The following is a 24,248-nucleotide window of genomic DNA, read 5'->3' as shown; positions in this document are numbered from 1 at the left end:
CAGCCACATGGAACATTTTGTGTGCCTTAACACCTACCCCCACCAACTCCCCCTTCTACTGTTCCCACGATCTGATCTAAGACTATTAGCCTGTCTGCTGGCCAGAGTGCAGAGCCCACTCAAGTAAAAGGCCTGAGGAAACTCCAGCCTCCCTAATATCATTGGCCATAAATATCATTGTTCAACAATCTTCATTAAAATAAATAAAATTGGCACTCTGCAGCCTGGAAGCCTCTGCATACTTGTGTTAGCTGGGCCAAACACTGGAGACCATGAAGAGCCTCAAGTCTTGTCTGGAGAGGCAAGAGTGGCCTGCCCCAGCCCCTGCCAGTGGGGCAGCCTGCCCAAAAATAAGAGATTGGGACAAATATGATGGCCGACTAATGAAAGCAGCTGAAAGGGGAAATGTAGAAAAAGTGTCCTCTTATCCATGCTAAAAAGGGAATCAATCCTGGTAAACTAGATGTGGAAGGCAGATCTACATTCCATGTTGTTTCACTGAAGGGAAATTTGGAGTGTTTGGATGCCATTCTTGTATATGGAGTTGACATTACAGCTAGTGATGCTGCAGGGAGAAATGCCCTTCACCTTGCTACAAAATATGGACATGCTTTGTGCTTACAAAAGCTTTTGCAGTATAACTACCCCATTGAACATGCAGACCTGCAAGATAAAACTGCACTTCATGATCCATCTATGGCAGATTGTACTTCTAGTATACGGCCACTTTGTGACCATGGAGCTTCATTAAATGACAGAAATTTGGATGTGCAGACGCCACTGATGCTGACCACTCAGATGTGTAGACCAGCAATATGCCAGTTTCTTATTGATATAGGTGCAGATGTTAATGCCAGAGACAAACAAAACAGGATTGTACTTATGTTAGGTTGTTGAATATGGTTGTAAGGATGCTGTGAAAGTTTTAATTAAAAATGGTGCAGATGTTAGCTTGTTGGATGCCCTTGGACATGATAGTCCTTCCTATGCAAGAATTGGCAATAATCTGGACATTCTAAACTTAATGAAGACTACAGTTGAAAATGCAGACAAAGGGAGAGAACCTTCAAAGAAAGTACCATCTTTCCTGCAGGTATCTTATGTTCCAAGGAAGCAAAATCTGTTGCCTAAGCAAGATAAAGTAAATATAAAATCATATCAGAGGGAGCAGAAAAATGTTCAGGATCTAGAGACTGAAAATGGAGACTTGAAAGAAAAGTTGAGAAATATTCAACAAGAACAAAGAATATTATTAAGTAAAGTCAATGGATTGCAACTATAGCTAAATGAGGAAGTAATGGTTGCTGATGACCTTGAAAATAAGAAAGGAAAACTAAGATCCCTTTTAACAGCCAAGGGAAAAGGGCATGAAAAAAGCTTAAGGACTATTGAAGCTCTGAAAAATAGATTTAAATATTATGAGAGTGACTATGGGGGAATCTCCAATAACCAAAAAGAAGTTATGCTTCATAAACAGAATCAAATTTTTGTTACTGAATCACAGTATACATCTTCAGGTATTCCAGTGCCAGCCCACATACAAACAAGATCCATGCTAAGACCATTGGAACTGTCCTTATCCAATCAAACTACCATTTCTGAAAATGAGATTTGAAAGAGTTAGATGCCATAAGAACCTTTTGTGACTCAGCTAAACAAGAGAAGATGAAGCTCCAAAATGAACTGGCCCATAAAGTGACAGAATACAAGGCTTTGGCATTAGAATGTGAAAGAGTCAAGGAGGATTCTGATGAACAGATAAAGCAATTGGAAGATGCTTTAAAAGATGTGCAAAAGAGAATGTATGATTTAGAAGGTAAAGTAAAGCTAATGCAGACTCATTTTCTTGTTGTGGTGGAGCACTTGATGAATAAAGCAGCTTCAGGAAGTAACAAATTTACAGAAGAACTAAGGGAGCAGTTGAAAGAAATGAAAGCAAACTAAGAGAGCTTCTGCTGAAGTAAGAAGGCTGAAGAACCAAATCAAACAAAATAAAATGTTAGTAGAGGAATTTAAAAGGGGTGAAGGGAGACTAGTAGAAGAAAGTAAGTGATTACAGAAAGAGTTTAGCATGTCTGTAATAAAGCAAGAGAAGAGAGGAAGAAAAGCCTTGGAGATGGAAGGCCAGATAAAAAAAATTAGCAACAAAGTTGGCTGTCTCCATCCCTACAGAAAAATTTGAAAACATGAATAGCTTATTATCAGATAAAGTGAATGAGAAAGCAAAAAAGTTTATAGAGATGGAAAGAGAATATGAAAATCACAGGCTGAACTTAGTTAAAAAGAGAACTTGAGAATTATAAAGCTAAGCTTTTTCAACATGTAAAGCCAGAAGAACATGAACAACTTAAGGACAAACTTGAACAAAAGTCAAGTGAATGTGGAAAGAAGATCACTGAGTTAACTTTGAGGACTCATACAACACAGAAAGAACTTGAGAAGGTTTGTGCAGATAATAAGTTTCTAAACCAATAGTTGCAGAACTTAGCAATTGAGATGAAAACTTATTATATTCCTTTAAAATTGAATGAGGAAATGAAGAAAATAACATGCTTTGACAGTTGATGAGTTGAACAAAAAACTAGTGGACGTGACACAAAAGTGTAAAGAAAGAGAAATGGAAACTGAGAAGTTGATGGTGGAAAAAAAATTAAGAACGTCACTTATCTTGAAGCTACATATATCCCTCTAAAAAACCATGAAAAAGAGAGAATGGCTCTAAAATCCAATATCATTGAAACCAAAAAAGAACTTTCAAAACTTAATAAAAATGTAATGGAAAATCACATCTAAGAATGCAAAACTGAAAAAAGGCTATAAATGAACACTATGTGCCTATTACAACCCATGAAGAAATTAAAGCAGCATTAAGTAGCACATTGGATAAAACTAACAGAGAATTGACAAACGTGAAAAGAAAACTTTAAGATAGAAAACAAGAATTTATTCAAATAAAAGATGAAAATGGAGCATTAAAAAATTAGAGGATTCTAAGAACCAAATGAAAGCTGAGTTTATCAGCATAAATAAGCATGAAGATAAAATGAATGCTATTAACAAAAGTCTAAAAGAAACACAGGAAAATAATGCTGAAGTACTTGCAAAGTATTATAGGGGTCAGTAAGAGATTTTAGCATTGCTTGTTGAGATTGAAGCCCAGAAGAAGGAAATTGACACAGTACAAGAATGCATTAAGCTAAAATATGCACCAATTGATAGGTTTGAAGAACAAGAGAAAATCTTTAAAGCCACTGTGAAGGAATTCAAAGATCAATTGTAAGCACAGATGCAAAGATGCAGTATAGGGGTAAAGGAGACTCAGAAATGTCAGCAGGAAAGCGAAAAGTTAAAGAATGAAATCCTCATGATCCAGAAAGATTTAAAGAATAAGGATATTATCATCAAGAATTCCCATGAAGGGGCAGCTAGGTGGCACAGTGGATAGAGCACCAGCCCTGAAGTCAGGAGGACCTGAATTCAAATCTGGCCTCAAATGAAACACCTGGCACTTACTAGCTGTGTGACCCTGGGCAAGTCATTTAACCCCAATTGCCTAAAAAATAAATACATAAATAAAAGAATTCCCATGAATTGGAAAAAAAATAAACCAAAAACAGAAAAGCTTAACAAATGGCTAAAGGATTTGTCTGAGAAGTACACAGAGGTAAAAAGTAAGAAAGCAAAGCTCCTGGAAGAAAATGCAAAACAGATCTCTGAGGTCCTTGCAGTAAAAGTGATTTTGCAGAAACAAAATGTTACCTTGGGGCAGGTTGAAGAGCTGAAAAACTCTCTTAATAGCACAATTGAGGCTCTGAAAGAAGAGTTAAAGGACAAGCAGAGGCACAATAAGGAAGCTCAGTGGGCAGCAGCTGAATGGCAACAGATGTTACAGAATCAAAAGCACTCTTCTGTGTCCCTGGTGGAATATGTGCAGAAAAAAGAAGTGTTAGAGAAAGAAGTTGGGTGCATGAAAGCTAGATTGAGCAAAAAAGAAGAAGAAAGTCAAGACAAAACAGAAAAGATCTCTAAACTCCAGGATGAGAGTCAGAATTTGAAGCAAGCATTTAAGAAATTGGAATACAGAGAGGTTATTGATTTATCAGAATATAACACAGGAAAGAATGCTTTACAAGCACAAACTATCAATAACACAGAAAATATGACCACCTTGAATAAAAATTATGAGGAAGTTTGTGAACAGGCTGCACATGCCAAAAAAGCAGAACTATCTGCAAGGAATGAAAAGGGATTCATACAGTTGAGCAGTTTGAGTGTTGAACAAGAAATTAAGGACCAGAAAGAGAGATGTGGTGGGGTGGAGCCAAGATGTTGGAGTAAAAGCAGTGACTTGCCCGAGCTGTCCTGCAAACCCTTCCAAATACCTGTAAAAATTGCTTTAAACAAATTCTAAAACAGCAGAACCCACAAAAAGAAAGAGTGAAATGAATTTCCAGGTCAAGACATCTTGGATAGTTGATCTGAAAGGAATATTGCACCAGGCAGGGAGAGGAAGGTGGTTAGGCAAGGGTGTGCAGTCAAACAAGGCCTTAGTGAACCTGGAGCAGGTGTCAGAGGACTGAATCACAAGCAGCTGGGAAGGTTTCTATACTATTAAACCAACAAATGCAAAAAACAAGTCACAAGTTCAGTAGGAAAATTCTGTGATTTTGGTGATGAGAGAGAAGTTTGTCCTAACCCTAGTCCTGAAACATGGCCCCACAGTGGCAGATGCTTCAGGAGCTTCCAGCCCACAGACTGAAGGGGAATCTAGTGGTTGATCATAGGGAGATTGCAGGGAATCTCTGCAGAAGCAGGATTCTCTTGCTTTGCCAGTGCTAGGGTCTGGGTCACACTTCTGGGTGGCGGTCCTGGGGTGAGGAAGAGTGCTGGCATAGTGGAACTTGTAGTTGATGTTGGAGAGAAAATCCTCCTCACAGTTGCAAGGCAGAAAAGAGTGCTTGTGGTCACTGATAGACCAGAGCACAGGCCAGGAAAGCAGTAAACATCTCACCCCTTATCATACCACCTTGGAATTACTGAAAATGTACAGGTCCCTAAAAGTATCTCTGAAAACAGCTGCACAAACTCCTTGAAGCTTGGGATAGTACATTCTCCACACTGGAAGCAGACCCCTATGTTAATGAAGAGTTTATAACTCAAGTAATTGACTGGGATCATGACCAAACCTCACAAAAAAAACCAGACCATAAAATCTTTCTTTGGTGACAAGGAAGATCAAAACACACAACCAGAAGGAGACAACAAAGCCAAAGCTCCTACATCCAAAGCCTCCAAGAAAAATAAAATTGGTTCCAGACCATGGAAGAGCTCAAAAAGGATTTTCAGAAGCATGTAAGAAAAGTAGAGGAAAAACTGAGAGTGATGCAAGAAAATCATGAAAAACAAGTCAACAGCTTTCTAAAGGATACCCCAAAAAATGCTGAGGAAAATAATACCTTAAAAAATAGCCTAACCCAAATGGCAAAAGAGTCCAAAAAGCCAATGAGGAGAAGAATGCCTTAAAAAGCAGAATTGGACAAATGGAGAAGGAAGTCCAAAATCTTACTGAAGAAAATACTTCCTTAAAAATTAGAATGGAACAGTTGGAAGCTGGCGATTTTATGAGAAATGAAAAAAAAAATTGTGAAACAAAACCAAAAGAATGAAAAACTAGAAGACAATGTGAAATATCTCATTGGAAAAACAACTGACCTGGAATATAGATCCAGGAGAGATAATTTAAAAATTATTGACTATCTGAAAGCCATCATAAAAAAAAAGAGCCTAGACATCATCTTTCAAGAAATTATCAAGGAAAACTGCCCTGATATTCTAGAACCAGAGGGCAAAATAGAAATTGAAAGAATCCACCAATCGCCTCCTGAAAGAGATCCACAAAGGAAAACTCCTAGGAATATTGTAGCCAAATTCCATATTTCCCAGGGCAAGGAAAAAATATTACAAGCAGCTAGAAAGAAAAAATTCAAGTATTGTGGAAACACAATCAGGATAACACAAGATTTAGCAGCTTTTACATTAAGGAACCAGAGGGCTTGGAACATAGTATTCCTTAGGGCAAAGGAGATAAGATTACAACCAAGAATCACCTACCCAGCAAAACTAAGTGTAATCCTTCAGGGGTAAAAATGGAAATTCAGTGAAATTGAGTACTTTCAAGCATTCTTGATGAAAAGACCAGAGTCGAATAGAAAATTTGACTTTCAGAAACAAGACTCTGGAGAAGAATAATGAGGTAAACAGGAAGGAGAAATCATAAAACTTATTAAGGTTGAACTGTTTACATTCCTGCATGGAAATATGATATTTGTAACTCATGAAACTTTTATCAGTGTTAGGGTAGTTGGAGGGAAAAATTGTATATGGATAGATAGATAGATAGATAGATAGATAGATAGATAGATAGATGGCACAGGTTGAGTTGAAGATGAAGGGGATATATCTGGAGAATAAAATTAATGGGTGAGAGAGGATTATACTGGGAGAAGGAGAAAGGGAGAAGTAGAATGGGGTAAATTATCTCACATATAACTGAGAAGAAAAGGCTTTTACAGTGGAGAGGAAATGACTGAAGGTGAGAGGGAATGAGTGAACCTTATTCTCATAGGATTTGGCTTAAGGATGGAATAACATACACACTCAGTTGGGTATGGAAATCTATCTTACCCTGCTGGAAAATAGGAGGGGAAGTGGGCAAGAGAGCAGGGAGATGATAAAGTGGAGGGAAGATGGGGAGAGGGAGTAATCAGAAGCAAACACTTCTAAGGAGGTACAGGGTCAAAAGAGAATAGAATAAATGGGAGTAGGATATGATTAAGGGGAATATACTCAGTTTTTCACAACATGATTACTATGGAAGTGTTTTGTTGACTACACATGTGTAACCTGTATTGAGTTGCTTGCCTCTTCAGTGAGGGTGGGTGGGGAGAGAGGAAGGGAGAAAATTTGGAACCCAAACTTTTAAAAACAATTGTTGAAAAAAATTGTTTCCACATGCACCTGGGAAATAAGATATACAGGAAATTAGGTATAGAAATATATCCTACCCTATAGGAAAATTCAAGAGGAAAAGGATGAGAGAAAGGGGAGAGATAGAAGGGAGGGCAGATTAGGGGAAAGGGTATTCAGAATGCATGCGACCTTGGGATGGGGAGAGGGACAAAATGGGGATAAAATTTGGAACTCAAAATCTTATGGAAGTGAATGTTGAAAACTAAAAATAAATAAATAATTTTTTGTTTAAAAGAGAGATGTGACAAATCCTTAACAATTACTGATTTACAAACATGATCAGTTAGATATAGAAATCTAACTTGCCCTGTAGGGAGTAGGAGAGAAAAGGGGAAAAAAAAGGGAAGGGGGATAGAAGGGAGGGAAGAAGTAGCTGTTTTGTGGTGGCCAAGAATTGGAAATTGAGGAAATCCTCATCAATTGGGAAATGGCTGAACAAGTTGTGGTATATGAATGCAATGGAATACTATTGTGCTATAAGAAATGATGAACAGGCGGAATTCAGAAAACCTTGGAATGACTTGTATGGTCTGATGCTGAGTAAAGTGAGCACAACCATGAGAAGGCTGTACAAAATAACAGCCATGTTGTGCGATGACTAATATTGATAGCCATATCAATATTAGCAATATCAGCAGTATAAGGATCTAAGATATCTCTAAAAGCCTCATGATGGAAAATGCTACCCACACATGAAGAAAGAACTATGATGTTTGAATGCAGATCAAAGCATACTATTTTCTATTTTTTTTTCCTTCTGTTATGTTTTGTTTCCTCTTTCTGGTGCTTCCTCCTATTGGTTCTAATTCTTACAACATGTGAAAATGTTTAATAGGAATGTATATGTGTAGGCTATATAAGATTGTGTGCCGTCTTTGGAAGGTTGATGGGGAGGGAAGCAGAGAAAAATTTAAGACTCAAAAGCCTATGGAAGTGATTGTTATTAATTCAAAATAAATTACTTTAAAAATACATAAAATCCTTGTGTAGACCATTCTTTACTCTATGTTATTGAAGCTAGCTTATGAGAAAATCACAACTGCTGCAAAATGAAGGAAATATTATGAACACTTCTTTTTTCAAACAATTCCTATAAACTTGAAATAGCATTAATCCAATCACCCCGTGGAATCCCCATTTTTGCTATAATAAATGGTATAACCCATACATCACTGACTATTGAAATGTACAACTTTTATAGTTTCTAGTTTGACCCAAAAAATTTTTTTGATGAATTGGATTATTATCACCTAATCAAAGAATGATATTAAAATGTACTCAAAGCCCCTGTTACAATCTGACCAATAATCCAGAATTTCTAATAAGATAAAATAATAGTAAAACCAGTTATTTTATATTGGAATTCATATTACCAACCATATTGTGTCTTGCATTTATCTTTTACCTTTAACATAACCATTTCTATTATTGTCTCCCTCATTGTAGACACGTGTTTAATTTCAGCAGTGTATTCAGGTTTACACATTTGAGTTCAATTCAATTCAATTAATTAAGAAATATTTATTTACTGATTAGAAAAAAACCTTAGTATAATGGAGAGTTGGTCCTCTGAAAAGACCTGAGTTCAAAAGGCAGTTCTGATATTACATCTGCTACCATGAGCAAGTCATTAATGTCCTTGTGCTTCAGTTTTCCCAGGGCCATTTTATTTCTCTTTTGAGTCAGTATTTTACTCTGTAGCTAATTTTTTGTAAAATATTTTGATGCTAGTCTATTTCCATAGGCTATTCCACTCTTCCCAACTCCCATTTTCTTACCTTATCCCAAATTGTTTGAGTTTTCTTAAATTATTAGGTTATTTTTTGTTCTGTTATGAAGTTATCTATTACTTTCCATTCCATTCCATTCATATACCAGAGTTCCTTCAGCCGTTCCCTAATTGATGGACATACCCTCAATTTCCAATTCTCTGACACCACAAAAAGAACTACTATAAATATTTTTGCACATGTGGGTCTTTTTCCCATTTGTATAATTTCTTTGGGACACAGCCCTAGAAGTTCTATTGCTGGATGCTAGATGGATATGCACATTTTTATAGCCCTTTCGGCATAGTCCCAAATTGCTCTGCAAAATGGCTGGATCATTTCACAACTCCACCAACAATGCATTTGTGTTCTAATATTCCCACATCTCCAATATTTATCATTTTCCTGTTTTGTCATGTTGGCCAAGCTGATAGGTGTAGTGTGGTACCTCAGAGTTGTTTTGATTTGCATTTCTCTAATCAATAGAGATTTAGAGCATTTTTCTTTCATATGACTAAAGATAGCTTTAATTTCTTCATCTGAAAACTGCCTGTTCATGTCCTTTGAGCATTTATCAATTGGGGAATGACTTGTATTCTTACAAATTTCACTTAATTCTCTATATGTATTAGAAATTAGGCCCTTATCAGAGAGACTAGTTGTAAAAATTATTTTCCAGTTTTCTACTTCTCTCCTAATCTTGGTTGCATTGGCTTTGCTTGTGCAAAACATTTTCAATTAAATGTAATCAAAATCATCCATTTCACATGTTGTAATGTTCTCCATCTTCTGTTTGGTCTTAAATTCTTCTGTTCTTCATAGATCTCACAGGTAAACTATTCCTTGCTCTTCTACTTTTCTTATATTATCAGCCTTTATATATAAATATTGAACCCATTTTGACTTTATTTTGGTATATTGTGGGAGATTTTGGTGTATGCCTAGTTTCTGCCATGCTCTTTTCCAATTTTCTCAGCAGTTTTTGTCAAAGAGTAAGGTCTTATTCCAGAAGCTGAGGTCTTTGGGTTTATCTAAAGTTAGATTACTACTGTCATTAACTACTATATCTTGCATACCTAAACTATTCCACTTATCTACCACTCTATTTCTTAGCCAGTACCAAGTAGTTGTGATGGCTGTTGCTTTATAATATACTTTAATATGTGGAATGGCTAGCCCACCTTCCCTCGAATTTCCTTTCATTAGTTTCCCTGATATTCTGGAACTTTTCTTATTCCAAATGAATCTTGTGATTATTTTTCTAGCTCAAGAAAATAATTTGTGGTAGTTTGATTGGTATGGCATGGAATAAATAAATTAGCTTAGGCAGAATTGTCATTTTTATTATATTAGCTCAGCCTACCCATGAGCAAGTGATGTTTTTTCCAATAATTTAGATCTGAATTTGTGTGAAAAATGACTTGTAACTGTATTCATATAGTTCTTGGGTTTGTTTTGGTAGGTAGACTCCTAAATATTTTACAATGTCTACAGTAACTTTAAATGGAATTTCCCTTTCTATCTCTTGCCATTGGGCTTTGTTGGTAATATATAGAAATGTCAGTGGTTTATGTGAGTTTATTTTATAGCCTGTAACTTTGCTAAAGTTGTTTATTATTTCAAGTAGTTTTTTACTTGATTCTCTTGGATTCTCTAAGTACATTATCATATCATCTGCAAAGAGTGATAGCTTTGTTTGTTTTTCTGCTTATTCTGATTCCTTCAATTTCTTTTTCCTTCCTTATTGATAAAGCTAATATTTCTAGTACCTTATTGAACAACAATGATGATAATGGACATCCTTGTTTTACCCCTGAACTTATTGGAAATACTTCTAGCTTATCCCTGTTACATATGATGTTTCCTAAAGGTTTTAGATAGATGCTGCTTACTTTTTAAGGAAGATTCCATTGCTTCCTATACTCTCTAGAATTTTTAATAGGAATGTGTGTTGTATTTTGTCAAAAGCTTTTTCTACATCTATTGAGATGATCATGTGGTTTCTGTTAGTTTACTTGTTGGTATGATCAGTTATACAGATAGTTTTCCTAATATTGACCCAGTCCTGCATTTCTGGTATGAGGCCTACCTGGTCATAGAGTATTATTCTTGTTATAAATTGCTGTAATCTATTTGCTCATATTTTATTTGAAAATTTTGCAACTACATTCATTAGATAAATTGGTGTATAATTTTCTTTCTCCGTTTTGACTTTTCCTAGTTTGGGTATCAGCACCATATTTGTATCATAAAAAGAATTTGTAGAACCCTTTCTTTGCCTATTTTCCCAAATGGTTTATACAGCAATCAGTTTGTCTATTTATCTATCTGATTCTCTCTCTCTCTCTCTCTCTCTCTCTCTCTCTCTCTCTCCTTCTCTCTCTCTCTCTCTCTTCCTATATATTAATCACCTATCAATAAACATTTATTAAGTGCTTACTCTGCACCAGGCACTGTGCTTACTGCTAAGGATACAAAGAAAGTCACAGACATTGGTCTTGCCCTCAGGAAGTCCATTTTCATGGGCTAGAATATATTAGAATAAAACTAAAACATTTCTAGTACCATTTTTCCCTCTACCAACTAATCATTGGAACACATACCTAAGCATTCCATTACTCCACACTTTCAACTTCAGGAACTGATGTGTATTCCTTTCCCTAGAGTAAGTGTCTCTTCTTTCTTTTTTTCTCACTCTCTAAGAAACATTTGCTATAGCAGTGGATACAGATAAGATACAATAAGATACAGATACAATAAGAACTTACTTCGAATTCCACCATAGACACTTATTAATTGTGTGATCTTGGGCAAGACCCTTAACCTCAGTTTCCTCAACTGTAAAATGGTGTCTGTTGTGAGTCTCAAATGAGAAAACACTCATAAAAAGTTCTCAATGCAGAGCTTGCCGCATAGTAAATATTATATGAAAATGTGTTTCTTTCTTTGCTTTGTCTTCAGTATATCTTTATGCTGCCTACTAGACTTGGGTTGCAATATTATACAAACTCTATTTAAGTCTGGAAATTCCTTAAGTTTAAAAGCTTCAAATTTTATTATATACTTTTTTCTATTTATCAGAGATATTAGTACATCATTAATTATAAATCACTACATACATATGCACAAGTATTGCTCAAATACCCTAACTTCCCAGTTTCTCAATCATCTTAAATCCCATGGCCTACTCTTCTCTTCTATTTTGGTCACATACAGGGATAGTCATATCCCAGATCTTAGCAGCAGCTCAGTTTTGTGACTTCCACCCCCTATGTTCTGCAGCAAGCAAGAAGGAATGTAGGGCAAGGACTCAAGGGATATGAGGGGAAAAGACAGGATGGAATTCCAAGAGTAATCAATAGGATTGAGATTGTGAAGGGAAGGAAATGAAGTTAGACCAGAAAGTGCTGAGGGGTGGCGATATTGGCAGTCATGATGATGAGGTTCCATCACCCATTCAAAAGCATTCCTCTTCTGTGTTCAAACATTCTTACATCTCGCTATCTTATCATAACTTACTTTTAACTAATTGAGAAATTGAGGTGGTGTAAAGGATAGATCTGGAGACCTGGAGTCAAACTTGGTCTCAGAAACTTCCCGGCTCCGTGACCTTAGGCAAGAAACCTAATCACTGAGTATGTCTGCCTCAGTATCCCTACCTATAAAATGGGAATAATAATAGCACCTATAGCCCAGAATTTTCAGGACTATTTATAAAGTATTCTGCACACTTTAACTAGTATATATATGCTAGTTTTAATCATTTCCATCTATCTGAGTACCTTACTCCTCCTTAATTTCTTCTTTCTCATTATGACTTCCAATCATAAGATCACAAATTAAAAGAAGAAACCTAAGAGATCACTTAGTTTACAACTTCATGGGATATTCTTTTATGTCATCATCAATGTTCAGTCTTACAGATAATAAGTAACAAGATTGTACATTTCCTGGATAACATTAAGGTATTATTATTATTTTAATAGTGGCATTCTGGAAACAGTTACACTGTCATTATTCTGAAATTCAAAGGAATGACTTTGGTGGAGGGAAATTAAGAGCCTGTATAAAAGAAGAAGGGCAATGCTGATATGGGAGACTGGAGGAGATATCTTGGAGTACACATAGTATCCTGAACCTTGCTTTCTCAAATAACATTGTATATTCTTATGTTGCCTCTATGATTTTGGGTAAGTGATTTAACCCACTGGATATTACTTTCCTCATCTGTAAGAGGAGAGAATAGGACTAGATTACCCTTACATTCCCTTCTTCTACTAAATCTATGATTCTACATTTCCCCTTAGAAATTCTGAGCTGATCTTTCACTTCATCATTGCAATTCCTTTACTTTTCATGACCTTTCTCTGAATGCTCACATATCCTGATGAAATCAACTGACTTCCACTGTTTCTTGGACCCTTAGTGGTTCCATTTAATTTTTTTTCTCATTCTCTTACTCATGTTTTATACTAAGCTTTATGAGAATCTCTGATGGCTTCCATAATTACTTTGAATGTTAGGTTCACTTCCCTCTCATGCATCATAGTGTAGTCAAGACTCTCTTCTATGAAGCTTCTTCAGAAAATATCATAAAAAATTGAAGACCAAAGCAATCTATAAGACTCCATTATTACTCTTCTCTGTCATTGCCTTCCTTTCCTTTCATGATATCCCTAGGATTCAATTTCAATTCAATAAAAAATAATTGTGTATCATGATCATTGATGGAAGAATAGAGATATATACTTATTTTGTCAGTGTTGAGGGCAGTTATTTCATTCTGCATTTTGGACAGTTGGTACTTCAGGTTCATGATAGCAATAACCACTTCAAATATTTTATCCATTATTATTCATCTGATAGAAAGATAAGTTCTCAGATGATTCTAATGAAATTTTATGTGATTGGTTTTTACTAGGTTGTTTTATTACATTCTTCATTATTATATCAGAGAGCTCGTTTTCCTAAGTCTTTGGAGAAAATTTATTTCTCTTTCTTCCTATGAAGATGAGAATTGTAAGCTCCCTGTATGTGTATTTTTTATTTAAATTCAGTTAAGGCATTCTAGAATTTAAAGCTGATACAAAACTTCGAGATCATTTTGTCCATTTTCCTCATTTCAAACATTAAGAAACGGTTCTAGAGAAGTGAAATCACTTGTCCTGCATCATATGGCTCCTATGAGAAAGGAATTATGGTCAGGCCCTCTTATTCTTAAACCACAGTCATGTCCAATAAACTTTTTCTGAAGGTTTATGATACTTCATATTAGAAGCAGTGTGTTGTAATGGAAATAATGCTGTATTGAGGATCAAGGGACTTTTATCCAAACTTGGCTTTGCACTTAATATTTGTTTGACCTATGGACAGTTATTTAATCTCTGTAGTTCTCAGTTTTCTCATCTAAACAACTAAGAGGATTAAACCTGATGACCTCTGAGAACTCTCCAGCTCTAAATCTATGATCCAGTGGAATAAAGGATAAACAATAACAATCTCCAACAGTATTCCCACATAGGCCAGAATTAATAAATAAGCAGTTGAGCAGAAAGTGACACGTTAGAGATCATAATTGATTTTTATTCTGTGAATTCCATGAATAAAATAGCTTTTGTGAGGACATGCCAATGTATGTGGTCATATTTAAGAAGGACCCACACAGAGTTTGGCTGCAATAGCAATGGAAAGAAAAAAAATGGTATTAAAATATACTTACTTTTTTGGCAGTCCTTGATAGGCTATTGCTGGACATTTAAACAATATATTCTGCATAGTTTGCCTAAAAGCTGAGAAGTAATGAGTTAATGCTGACTATGTGGCCAAGCTTGCCCACTACCTCTCACATACATACATGCTTCTTCACACACTCTCTGAAACTCCTGTTCATTGTCAGGCAACAGGGCATGTCTTGAACCATTTTCTAACTAGCCATTCAAATATGATATTGTCTTTTAGATTCAGAGACATTCTACTGATTTTAGTTCTGGGAAATATGTCACTCAACTCTAGAGAGAATGTGAGGTCCTTCAGAACTCTCAATGCTGATTATACCTTTCAAGAAATACAGAAGATGTCTCTTCTACTATGACTGATACCTGCTTGGGAGAATTAATTCATTGAATAGGGCAAAGGGGTCATGGAGAGGCAGGTTCAGAAGGCACTAAGGAATATAAAACCTAATCCACCTTAGCACAATTTGGAAATAGAAGCTTAGGGTACAGTGCCCAAAGAGACCAAAAAGAATTTTTGGCAAACTAAATACCTATGGATAGCTAAAGTAGGTGGCCAAATGGGAATCTATAGTTGTTTCCAAAACTATCCAACTGATTAATTGGTTAATCTTATGGGATAATGTCCCTGTCCAGAGTTCTCTGGAGCTACTTAACTATCAGGGCATGTTCTAATATTCCTTTTCACTAGAAATGATTTAATTCACAAGAATCCCATTACCTACTCCCCATAATGATCATTCCCCAGGGGGGTAAACTGCTCTGTGGTGTCAAATACAAAAGAATTTGATTCCAGTTCCTAAGGGAAACTCCATAAATCCTTCCCCATAACCTACATTTTTGTTCCCTCCATTCTTTCTCTCTTGTTTTATTTTAGTGAATACAGTCAAAATCTCATAGCAATGAGTACAATATCAAAGTTCAAAATTTATCTGCTCTGTAATCTGAAATTATTCTAGAGGACTGTTAGTTTAGAGACAAATAAGATAGAAAAGAGGTATCGATGTGATAATAGTGACAGTAATATTTTTAGTCCTTCCTTTTTTCAAAGAGGATGAATGATAGCAAAGAAAGATGTCTTGACTTTTGTGAATGGGATTTAAGTGAGACAGAGTTGCACAAAGTTATCAGCCTTACTCTCTCTTCTAGGGTCATCAATGTCCAATGGTAAGACAAAAACTAAGAGACTGATAGTGGCCTGGGATGCAGTTGATGACATTGGAATCTTCCATGTTTCACCAAGCTCTAAGTATTCCACAGGACCTGTTTCAGCCACCTTCTGTTGATTTGTTCTGTATAAGTATAATGTAGTTTCCCTGCTGATCAGTTTTGCTTTATTTAAAATTATAATTATTTCCCCACTACCACCACCACCACCACCACCACTGTTTTTAGATTATATGAAGTATAGTAAATTCTGTTTCAACTTCTCATTTTAACTATGTGAATCTTTTATCTTTTTGGAAACAGCATATTATTTGCTTCTGATTTCTAATCCATTCTATTATTATTTTCCTTTTTATTTATGACTTCTTCTTATTCACATTTATGATTGTTAATTGTGTACCTCCTGTCATCTTGTACTTTCCCTTCTCTTTTCCCTGACTCCTCTATTTATAAATAAGGCAGTTAAAAAAAAGAAGTCTGCCTAAAATGTGATCTATAAATGAAGAAACCCCAGGGATATTACCTCTGTGATATTGTCATTTTTATTGATGACTTGGATAAAAACAAATACACATGTTAATAAAATTTGAAGATTACATAGGAGGGACAGCGAATAGACTATGTGAAAGGATTCCAACATATTTTCAAATTAGAGAACTGAATTGAATTTATTCTACAACAATAAATGAGTAACATTTGGGTAGGAAGAACTCAACCTCACAAGTACTGGGAAGGGGAGTTATACAGCAATTTTTCTGAAAAAAAGATTTAAATTTTTAGTGGACTACAAATTAAGATGAGTTAGTACTGTGGAGTGATAGCTAATAATGCTTCTTAAAATATTTTGACTTCAGTAAGAAAAAAATAACTTCCTGAAAAAATAAGGTGATGCTCTCTCTATACTAAGTCTTCATCAGATTTCAACATGGCACCACAGTTCAAAGACACTGCTAAGTATATAGGTTTCATGGGAGGACAACCAGGAAGGTGAAGGATCTTGAGTCTGTGCTATATGAAGACTTGTTGAAGGAACAGGGAGCCAAAATAAGAAACTATTAATGAGAAACAAGATAGATGTCATTAGGAGGAAAGATTAGAATTGTTCTTTCTCACTCCAGAGTAGAGAATCAGGTAAAGGAGTTGAAAAATTGTAAATTTAGGCTTGATATCAGGAAAACTTTCCTAACAATGAGGGTTGTCAAAAAATAAAATAATTCATGGCCAAGAGAGGAGGTAAGTTCTCTCTCATTGGAAGTCTTCAAGGAGAGGCTGATTGACCACTACTAGTGGTGTTAGAGCAGGGATTCCTTTTGTCTGGGATTTATGGATACTGAGATTCCCTCTAAAGCTCAAATTCTTTGACATAATTTAGTTTTTCAATTCTTTTGTTAAGTTATGAGTGGAAATGAGAGAAATGAACATTCTAATCCTCTCCCTGACATACTACCTATCTTATCACTACCTAAAATCCTTAGGAAATTGGAAACTGAAACATCAGATGAACAGTTTGAATATGGAGTCTTTTCTGAATAAAAAGGGAAAGCTAATGAGTCATCTTTGATATTCTCACTTCTTCTATGGTCTTACTCATCACATTAGCCTTTTTGGGTGCTTCGATACCTACAAGGAGTGAGCTACCACTGTCCTGTGAGCTGATCTGAGAATACAGGCCTCTGTGATGCCCAGACAGGTGGGTTCAAACTTAACTGTAGACAAAAGTCTGAGGAATCATAGCAGCTCAGTCTCCAGGCTTTGCAAGCTTTCTGCTAGACATAAACATTCTTCAATAAACCTTATTAAAATTTCAGAAGTTCTTTCTGTAGACTCCTTTCTTTTGTCCCAACTAACTCTTCTCTCTCTCTCTCTCTCTCTCTCTCTCTCTCTCTCTCTCTCTCTCTCTCTCTCTCTGTCTCTGTCTCTCCTCTCTCTCTCTCTCTTTCTCTCTCTCCCCCCCACACACATCTTCAGCCACTTATTTAAAAGTCAATTGCAGCAAAATGCAGGAAATATAATATGAGAGATTTATTGCTCTCCCTTCCAATTATTGCTGTGAGCCTTCAAAGAACACTAATTCGATCATCTTGAGAAATCCCCACATTTTCAGTAGTTGTGGATGAAACACATGCACCATTGATTGCTGAAGTCTATTGCTTTTGTAGAATTTCTAATTGTATTCCTAAAAAATTTTCCAGACAAGTTAGATGACTAAATGTGATATTAAGGACTTCCCCCTTTGCTATCCTACCAAAATTCAAGCATCTCTAATGTGAATACTTAACTAACAAACATTTGCTGTAAGAGGTAACATTAATAGTCATGCTGTATCTTGAACTTATTTTTTGACTTTTCATATAAATATTTCTTTTATTTTCCTAAGAAAAAAAGGGCATTGATGGTTTAATTTCACTGCATTCAATTACACATATTTTAGTTCAATAATTTAAACAAATACTAATGAGAAAGTAGTACCTTAGCATAGTTAGGAGAGAATTAGTCTTGAATCATCAGACTTGGATCAAATAAGACATGAATCAAATCCCAGCTCTGATAATACCTCTGCTAGCATGGGTAGATCATTAAGCTTTCTGTGCCTCAGTTTCTTCAAGTTTATTTTAATCATTTTAAGTCAATACTTTCTTCAGTGAACCTTATGTTAAATACTTTCATGCTAGTTTATTCCCACAGGCTTGATTCTCCTTCCACCTTCTAATTTTCCTATTCTATCTCATTTTTAAAAATTTTCCTTAAATTATCAGTCTTTTCTTTCTTTTATAGAAATTTCTATTTCATTTTGTCCTCTGCTCTTTATTAGATTAATTAAGTGATGGATTGAAAAAGTGTCCTTCCCCTATTCACCTCCAACCTTTTTTTAAAAGTAATTTATTTTTCCTGTGCCCTTTTCCAACATGTTTTTTCTCTGATTTATTCTTATCAGTATTTCTTTTCCCTTTCAGTCTATTCTGAATTTTATTTTCTAGTACATAAACTATATTCTTATTTTTCTTCAGTTTCCCTTCTTGTTCTCATGAGATTAAAGTTTATGAAGTGACCTGATTTTGCCTCTCTTTAATTTTTGATATCTATATTATTTCCTTTATAAATTTTGCCCCATCCTTCTATTTTCCTGATATATATCATTATTAAAAATATCAATTCATGATTGAAGTCATAGGAAGAGGTGAACAGTATTATGCAGTGTACATTAGCCTCTTTTCTCAATCATGATGCCATCCCTACTCTTCATCACCACTATGATCAATTTCCTTCCTAAAGATTATTTGTAGGTTCACATCTTTGTTTCAAGGCTTTTAGCTTTCCATTTCCACCAATGTGAGTACTGGTTTCCCTTAAGAATACACATATCCCTTCTCCTGGGGGTGGTATACTACCTATGAAAGCAAAATACACTTAGGAGAATATGGTATCACAATGTGCAAAGTCCCCACAAATAACTCTACAACTATATTAATGCATTATTTGAGGATTTGTGACTTTCTCCTTCATTCTGAAAAGCAATTGAACTATGCCCAAAAGCCCCTAAATTGAACCACTAATCTAGTAAGAGCACTACTAGGACTATGCACCAAAGAGATTACAAAGGAAAAGGACCCATAGTAACAAAAATACATACAGTCATTCTTTTTCTAGTGTGAAGGAAGTGGAAAGTAAGGGGGTACCCATAAATTGAGGAATTACTCAGCAAATTATAGTATGTAAGCATAATGAAATACTATTTTAGTATAAGAAATTAGGAAAGTGACAATTTCCAGTAAATATGGGAAACTTCATATGAACCAATGCCAAGTGAAGTGACTAGAATATGGAGAACAATTGATACAGTAACAACAGCATTGTAAAAATAAACAACTTTGAGAAAGTTAAAAAAGATAAACATAAAAAAACCCCTTAAAATCTCAGATCACTACATTGACCAACCATGATTCCGGAAGACTGATGATAAACCATGCTACCTCTTGACAGAGAAGTATTACATTCAAGATGCTAATTGAGACATGGTCAATTTGTTTTGCTTGACTATAGATATGAGTTATAAGAATTTTGTTTTTCTTTTTTATTCTTAATGAGGAAAAGTCAAGGAAGAAAAAATAATTTTTGTCAATTTTTAATAATTTTTAAAGGTTTTTTAAAAGAAAAATAGACAATTTCATTCCCATGAAGTCCAACTTTGATTTTTTTCATGAGTGAAGAGTGATACTGTTTTATTCAAATGCCAGAAAGCAAATTTTTCAGGAGGTAGATAGCATGGTTCATCATCATTCCTCTGGAGTCATGGTTGATCATTTCATTGATAAGAGTTTTTAAATTTTTTAATGTTGTTTATCTTTACAATATTATTGTTACTGTAAATGTCTATCATACAGAACATAAGGTCCTTGAAAGCAGAGATTATTTTTTTTTATTTTAGTATTCCCAGAGTCTAATATCATTCCTTGTTATTCAGTCATATCCAACTCTTCATGACCCTATGGTCCATAGCATACCAGGACTGTCTATCTTCCGCTATCTCCTAAAGTCTGTCCAAGCTCATATTCATTGCTTCCATGACACAGTCTCTCCATCTTGTCCTCTGCCCTTCCCTTCTCCTTCTGCCTTCAATCTTTTCCAACATCAGGATTTTTTCCAATGACCCTTGTATTCTCATTATGAGTCCAAAGTATTTGCCTGATACATGGTAAATGCCTAATAAATGCTTTCTGATTGATTTTTGACTGATTCATAACCTGAGAGATTAGGAAAGGTAAAGTATGGGTAATATTACATCTATGATATAAACCAAGCTAGAAATTTTATAAGGTAAAAGTAGGAGGGTAGTATTTTTCAAAAATGGGACAATATTTGTGTAAAAGATAAAGACAAGAGATGGAATGTCGTATAGGGGAATAGTTGGTAGACTGGAGAATAATAGGAAATAAACCTGAAAAGGTACTATAAGTGGATATCAAATCAGAAATTTGTATCTTAGAGGCTACAGAAAGCCACTGAAGACTGTTATATCCTATTGTCAGATGTGTGTTTTAAGGATATCAGTTTTAAAGCTTTATGGAAGATGAATTGAAGAACTGAGAGATGGGAGGTGGGGAAACCAATTAAGAAGTTAATATGATAGTCTAAATGAGAGATAACAGGTATTTGAACTAGAGTAGAGACTGTATAAGTGGAGAGGAGAAAATGGGTACATGAAATATAATCACTGATGATTACTTAGAATTTTTATTAGTAATATTTATTAATTGTCCACAAACTAATAAGGCACCATACCAAATACTGAAGGTGGAGAGATTCAGACCCTGTCCTCAAGTAGTTTATAGTTTAATGTTTCTAAAGTGAAGACATGTAGGAAACTAGGAGAGGCAATGCATAGAGCAAAGGAATTAGAGTCAGAAGACCTGAGTTTGAATCCTTCCTAACACAGTGATTAGGCATATGACTTTGGACAAGTCATTTAACCTTTCCCAACCTCAGTGTTTTCATCTATGGAAAGAAAATAATAATAGTACTTACCTTTCCAGAGTGACAGTGAGAATTAAATAAGTTAATGTATATAAGATGCTTTCCAAATTTTAAAATGTTATATACATGAGTGATTTTTATTATTATTATTATTATTATTATTACTCACCAACATTAACACAAAAGCATTTCTTTTTCATTTCAATGAGATAATCAGTAATTTACACTTGAACTTGTACATCAAATTATCTAGCACATTAAACATCATATAGAATCTTCAATCAAAAAAACATGATTTTTCATTTGTGGACACAATCTAAACCCCAATTTCACTTCAACCTGTCATCAGATGGATAGGTAAGATTTTGAAAAAAGTTTAAGTTAGAAACCAGCCTTTACATTGTGACCATGAGCAGGTCTTAGTCATGTAATGCAGAATGGGGAACAATGTGTTAATTGGAATGTGAGGAAGAAGATGGAAAATATAAAATGAACTGTAATGAGGGGAAATAGTGAGTTCAAAGAGGTGATCCACACCTGGAATACTATTAAACATTTCTGAACTTCAAACTGTCTCTTACTGATGGCAATACAGTATTTTAACTTCTTGAGAACAGCACTACCTTTTGAACAACATCCTTGAAGGCTTGTTTTACTTGCTGGTTCCTTAGGGTATAAATGAAAGGGTTCAGCATGGGAGCAACTGAAGTATTGAGAATAGCTACTCCTTTGGTTAATGATGCTTTTTCTTTTACTGAGGGGCTCATATACATAAAGATGCAGCTGCCATAGGAGATAGAAATGACAATCATGTGAGAGGAACAAGTGGAAAAGGCTTTTTTTCTCTTGCTTGCAGAAGGGATTCTCAAAATTGTCCTAATGATATACATATAGGAGAGAATCATTAATGCCAAAGTAAATAGCAGAGTTACCAAAGCAAAATAAAAACCGAGGTCTTCTAAGAAACGTGTGTCTGAGCAAGAGAGTTGTAAGAGAGGGAAAAAGTCACAGGAAAAGTGATCAATGACATTGGATCCACAGTAATCAAGCTGTAGAAGAAGCATAAGTGGTGGAAAAACAGTCAAGAATCCTCCCAACCAAGCACAGAGGACAAGCAAGATGCAGACTTTATAGCTCATGATGGTTGTATAATGCAGAGGCTTGCAGATAGCAACATAGCGATCATAGGACATGGCTGTAAGTAGATAAAATTCAGTTACCCCCATAAAAATGAAAAAGAACAACTGAGCTGCACAGTTGTCAAAAGAAATGGTTTTGTTTCCAGTAATAATGGTGCTCAGGAATCGAGGAATGCAAACAGTAGTGAAAGAGATTTCTAGGAAAGCAAAATTCCGGAGGAAGAAATACATGGGTGTCTGCAGGTGGGGATCCACCAGTGTCAGGGTGATGATGGTCACATTTCCAGTAATACTTAAGATATAGGTTATAAACAGAAAGAGAAAAATCACAACCTTCAGTTTGGGGTCATCTGAAAGTCCCAGGAGGATGAACTCTGTGATCACTGAATGGTTTTTCATTTTTGTTTCATCTTCTAAATATAAGACCTTCTGGTGAAAATGAGAAAGCAGAATGAGGACTAAAATCATATGAACTTGGCTACAGTATCGTAAACTCACAAGTTGAGTTTAGAATTCTCTATCCCATGTCCATCACAAATCCATTATTTTCAGAAAAATTCTTTTCTGGTCACACCTACTCTATTTTGAACTTTTAAAGTTGATTTTTATAAAATGCTTAGCATAGTATATAACACGCAGTAGACACTTAATAGATGCTTATTCTGTTCTCATGCGTAAGACTTTAACTTAATTCGTATTAATTAATTTATATAAGGTTTGGTCCCAGAATTCCAATTTGTGAAATCTTTCCAGATACTTTTTTACATTGTGTCAATTTGAGATTCAAAGATTTTTTTCCACAACAGCTTCTTGAGTTGGGTAGCCCAAGTATTATTAGCCTCATTTTACAGGTGAGGAAACTGAGGCTTACAGAGGTATGTAAAATGGTAAGGATCACAGTGTTGTGATTAGAAGAGTCTAGAACTCAAAGATGGGGACTTTTCATGAATTTATAGACAAGCTTACTTTCTGTGAATATTTTATTCATACATTTAATACTGCTTATTTTATGATTAAAATTTTTTTCTTATATAAAATGTAATAAGAAGCTATTATTATTTGTATCTGTAAATATATGAAGAACAATAGTCATTTTGAAATTGAATAATTTCCTTTTGCCAATTCACAGAAAAATCATATATAAACTATAAAGATTATAATGTGAAATTAGAAACAATTCTTGAAGATTTAGCAGACTATTCATTTAACATTTAAAGTTGGTGCATAAAAAAATCCTCCAATTTCTGAAATAAACTGGAAAAAGTCTTACAAAATATGCAGTTCACAACTTTTTCTATAAGCACATATACCTTCTCTTCAACATTACACCCCTTATTTAGTATGGATGATTACCAACATTTTATCTTTCAACCTTTGAATGTTCCTTAATATATAATTAGGTGAAAAGCTGAAGCCGAGGTAAATAAAGCACTCGAATCAAATCTGTATTTGTTATCTGAGACCTACTCCTCACCTATGTGAAAGGAATCACTGTCTAAAATTATTGGTACTTGAATTTTCATAATTTAGTCATTAATATTACAGAATATAGCTTGTTAGTTTATTTCTAATGATATTCTAACTGTGAACAGAAACAATACCAACCAGGTTTTTTTTTTTGAATCTGCAAGTCTGATGGCATTGATGTTTAAAATGCACAATTCTCATTTAAAGGTACCCAAATTAACAATTGGTCAAATCTGAAGGCATTGTCCTGACTTCTTATTTCACAAAGGTGCTTAAGAATTTCTTATGTGAAGATGGCTATCTACTTTCTCAGAATAGCTCAATAAATGATGACAGAAACTAAAGGCAGACACAAGGGCAACACATTTCTTTTCCCTCACCATTTACTTCTTCTTCCAGACTTTATCTCTCTTTTTCTCAGAATGTTACCTAAAACTGCAAAACTCCTGTTATTCCTGTGTTTTGGTCAATGA

General features: G+C 35.0%; 1 protein-coding gene and 1 pseudogene across 1 annotated transcript; one reads left to right on the top strand and one right to left on the bottom strand.

The window, feature by feature from the left end:
- The first annotated feature begins 272 nt into the window (after positions 1–272).
- LOC110203009 (uveal autoantigen with coiled-coil domains and ankyrin repeats protein-like) lies at positions 273–8,487 on the top strand (annotated as a pseudogene).
- A 13,281-nt stretch (positions 8,488–21,768) lies between these two features.
- LOC110203029 (olfactory receptor 6C3) lies at positions 21,769–22,758 on the bottom strand. Its single transcript, XM_020979460.1, has one exon. The coding sequence runs from the start codon at positions 22,705–22,707 to the stop codon at positions 21,769–21,771; it is 939 nt and encodes a 312-aa protein (XP_020835119.1). The 5' UTR covers positions 22,708–22,758.
- Between the last annotated feature and the right edge of the window lie 1,490 nt (positions 22,759–24,248).

Source organism: Phascolarctos cinereus, unplaced genomic scaffold (genome assembly GCF_003287225.1).
Source record: "Phascolarctos cinereus isolate Bilbo 61053 unplaced genomic scaffold, phaCin_HiC Scaffold_1;HRSCAF=81, whole genome shotgun sequence".
NCBI classification, from domain to species: Eukaryota; Metazoa; Chordata; class Mammalia; order Diprotodontia; family Phascolarctidae; genus Phascolarctos; species Phascolarctos cinereus.
Note: the sequence above shows the minus strand (reverse complement) of the source record. Positions and strands in the feature narration are given on the sequence as shown.